The sequence below is a fragment of the Stegastes partitus genome, unplaced genomic scaffold (genome assembly GCF_000690725.1).
Source record: "Stegastes partitus isolate 25-593 unplaced genomic scaffold, Stegastes_partitus-1.0.2 Scaffold1190, whole genome shotgun sequence".
Classification (NCBI taxonomy): Eukaryota; Metazoa; Chordata; class Actinopteri; family Pomacentridae; genus Stegastes; species Stegastes partitus.
In genome coordinates, this window is record NW_007578921.1 from 103201 (window position 1) to 105874 (window position 2674).

Below are 2674 nucleotides of genomic sequence, written 5' to 3' on the forward strand. Positions count from 1 at the left end.
AAAAAATCTGCCTAACGGCATATGCCATTATCATTTCTTATAGTTGAAACAAGGGACATCTTTGGCGTTGGATGAAACAAAACGGTGGCAACAGATGTGGCTGTTAAAAATACATTCAAAAAGTCAACTGGGTACAATAAGCCATATTGAATTGTACAGTATTACAGTCAAGAGAAGTCTTTGGAATCACTTGAAATAAACATTGTCGCTGTGTCAACAGATGTAGCCATTAAAAATACATTTAAAAAGTCCACCGATTACAATATGAAGTATCATTCATCACAATAAACACAAGGAATGACTTTTGGAGAATCGTATGAAATGAAAATATTCGCTATGTCAACAGATGTAGCTGTTTAGAGTACGTTCAAAAGCTGAAATCCCTGAGCAAGTATTTATAGATGAAAGCTTTTTTTTTTTCCACAACCACTCTGTGCACCCATTGTCTATTCACCTAAAGAGATAAACAAAACAAAAACAAAACAGGAAGAAAAAAAAAACACGAGCGGCAAGCACAGAGACCACGAGCGAACAGATGGAAAAGTGTGTCGGAGGGTCAAGCGCGCGTGTGAGTGCAATATGTATACTGCAGAGTGATTCATGTTCCTCTGCTGCCGTGTGCTATTTGTGTTTAAGTGAAAGATCCAGGTAGAGACACAAGTGAAGGAGTGAAAAAGTGAGAAAGCAACCGACTGTCAAGAGAGAAACAGATAAAGGCATTAAATAAAAAAATCTGTGTGTGTGTGTGTGTGTGTGTGTGTGTCATCCTGCACTGATCAATTAGTGCTCATCTCAGTCCCAGAGATTTGTGCCTGAGTTATTAAACACAGCTAATTCATCCGATTTCCATAATGGTTATAAATCTACAGAAGAGAGCGAGCGAGAGAGGGAGAGACACTGCATGTGTGTTTCTGTAACTGTGTGTGTTTGATTCATGGGCAGCAGGAAGTGTGTGCTGCGCCACATTTTTCTCCTTGTAATTAACAGTAAATTGTTTTTACTGCCGTGCACCATGAATATCCCCTCTGGTTAACATGACCAGTGCTGTCTCCGCTCAAGTACCCGATGACTGACTGTGTGCTTGTAGATGTGTGTGTGTGCATATGTCAGAGGCTCGCGTTGCCGTTGTTGTGAAGAGAACGCCGCTAATGATTTAATAACACCATCAGTGTGTGGCAAAACTGCTATTATCCTTTAAACAGGCAATATTTGAGCACTATCAGCATTTCTCAATTTGCAGCTTATTGGTACGATGCAATGTGCATTTTTGTTTGGAGCGGATCTTTTTTTTCTCTCTACCTGCTGGTAACGTCCGTCCTGCGCTTGGCAGACTGGTGATGCAGCCGGTTTTTGTGCAGAGTGTGACAGTGAAGTTGTACACATGGTATGGCTTCAGTCCTTTAACGATAAACACAGGCTGTGATGATGGTCCCACCCTATGCAAGACCTGGAAAACAGAGAGGTAGAGAGAGACAGAGGTATGGAATTAAAAGACAGGTAAAGAGAGGAGAGCAACAGAAAGGGGACGAAAGCATTTTCCACACAATGAAGGGAGAGTCTAACGTCAGTCAAAAGTAGGATGAGCTAATCCAACAGCATTAACCTCCCAAAAAACAATCCTCTGTGCATTTATAGTCTTTCTACCTTGACTTCTAGCCACTGTCAAAATTTTAACCGAACTGAAGGCAGGGTAAGTAAGTAAGTTTTCAGTTGCCTTACTTATCAGTTCCAGTTGCAGGTGTTTGTGTGCAATTACCTGATTTACGAGTGGAGGAGCGTAGGGGTTGTTGGTCTGTTCGGTGAGCAAGTTGACCCGATATTCTGTGACTTGTCCTCTGGCGATGACCCCTTGACCCTCAGCAGTGCGCCACGTAACTTTGATACTAGTCGAGGACAGTGCAGACACTTGTGGAGGAGCCATGAACTCTGGGACTGGAAACGTGGACACAAACATGGACACATGAAACAATAGGTACAGCATTTCATTATAACTAATCACCAACAAGTCATGTATGCATAGTGGCTGAATAAACCCCAATGTGGATATGAAGTAATAAGCAACACAATTGGATGCTGTAGTGAACTGTCATAAATATTGGAACGTAGGACTAACATTTTGAGACTACTGTACAGCAAAAGGGATAGACAGTGTTGAAAAGAACTAGCCAGCAGGAACAGTTACTAACTAATGCTAATGACGATGTGTTATTCCACACAGAGCAGACTGTCACACTGAACCAGATAGCATGAAAAGCTCTGAACAAACCACATCCTGCTAAAGTCTTCTTCTTATCTAACTTAGAAACTTGTGCCACGCCTCTGCTTGGTGTTGGACGAGCCCCCCAAACACACCATCACCAGGGAAAAGTGTACCGCTAACGTCAGTTTGCAGGGTAATAGCTGATCAGCTGTGAAGCTGCAGCACATTAAACAGCACATAAGTGTACTTGTCACTTTAGTCCAGTTAATGTTAGGCGCTGTCGTGGTCGACATTCTGCAATACCACATTCTGTCTGGGTATAACATGCAGGAACGGACACAGCAAGTTTGTTTACGTCTTTCTCAGTCTGTCTGTTGTCGTGTTTTGGGAGCATCAGTTACAGCCCAAGTACTATTCAAATAACAAATAATCCTCTCGTCCTCTGGAGTCCAGACTCACACCTTGATGTGCCAA

The 2674-nt window shown here is 42.3% G+C and overlaps 1 protein-coding gene across 1 annotated transcript in view; it reads right to left on the minus strand.

Moving 5' to 3' along the window:
- The window catches only part of LOC103368683 (usherin-like), a gene marked incomplete at its 3' end in the record, with an annotated part of 165718 nt that overhangs the window by 101557 nt on the left and 61487 nt on the right, over positions 1-2674 (minus strand). Inside the window, exons 24-25 of the mRNA XM_008297123.1 lie at positions 1757-1932; positions 1300-1447 (exon numbers count right to left, since the gene is read on the minus strand). Coding sequence (XP_008295345.1) covers positions 1300-1447; positions 1757-1932 — 324 coding nt within the window. The remainder of the gene's footprint in view (positions 1-1299; positions 1448-1756; positions 1933-2674) is intronic.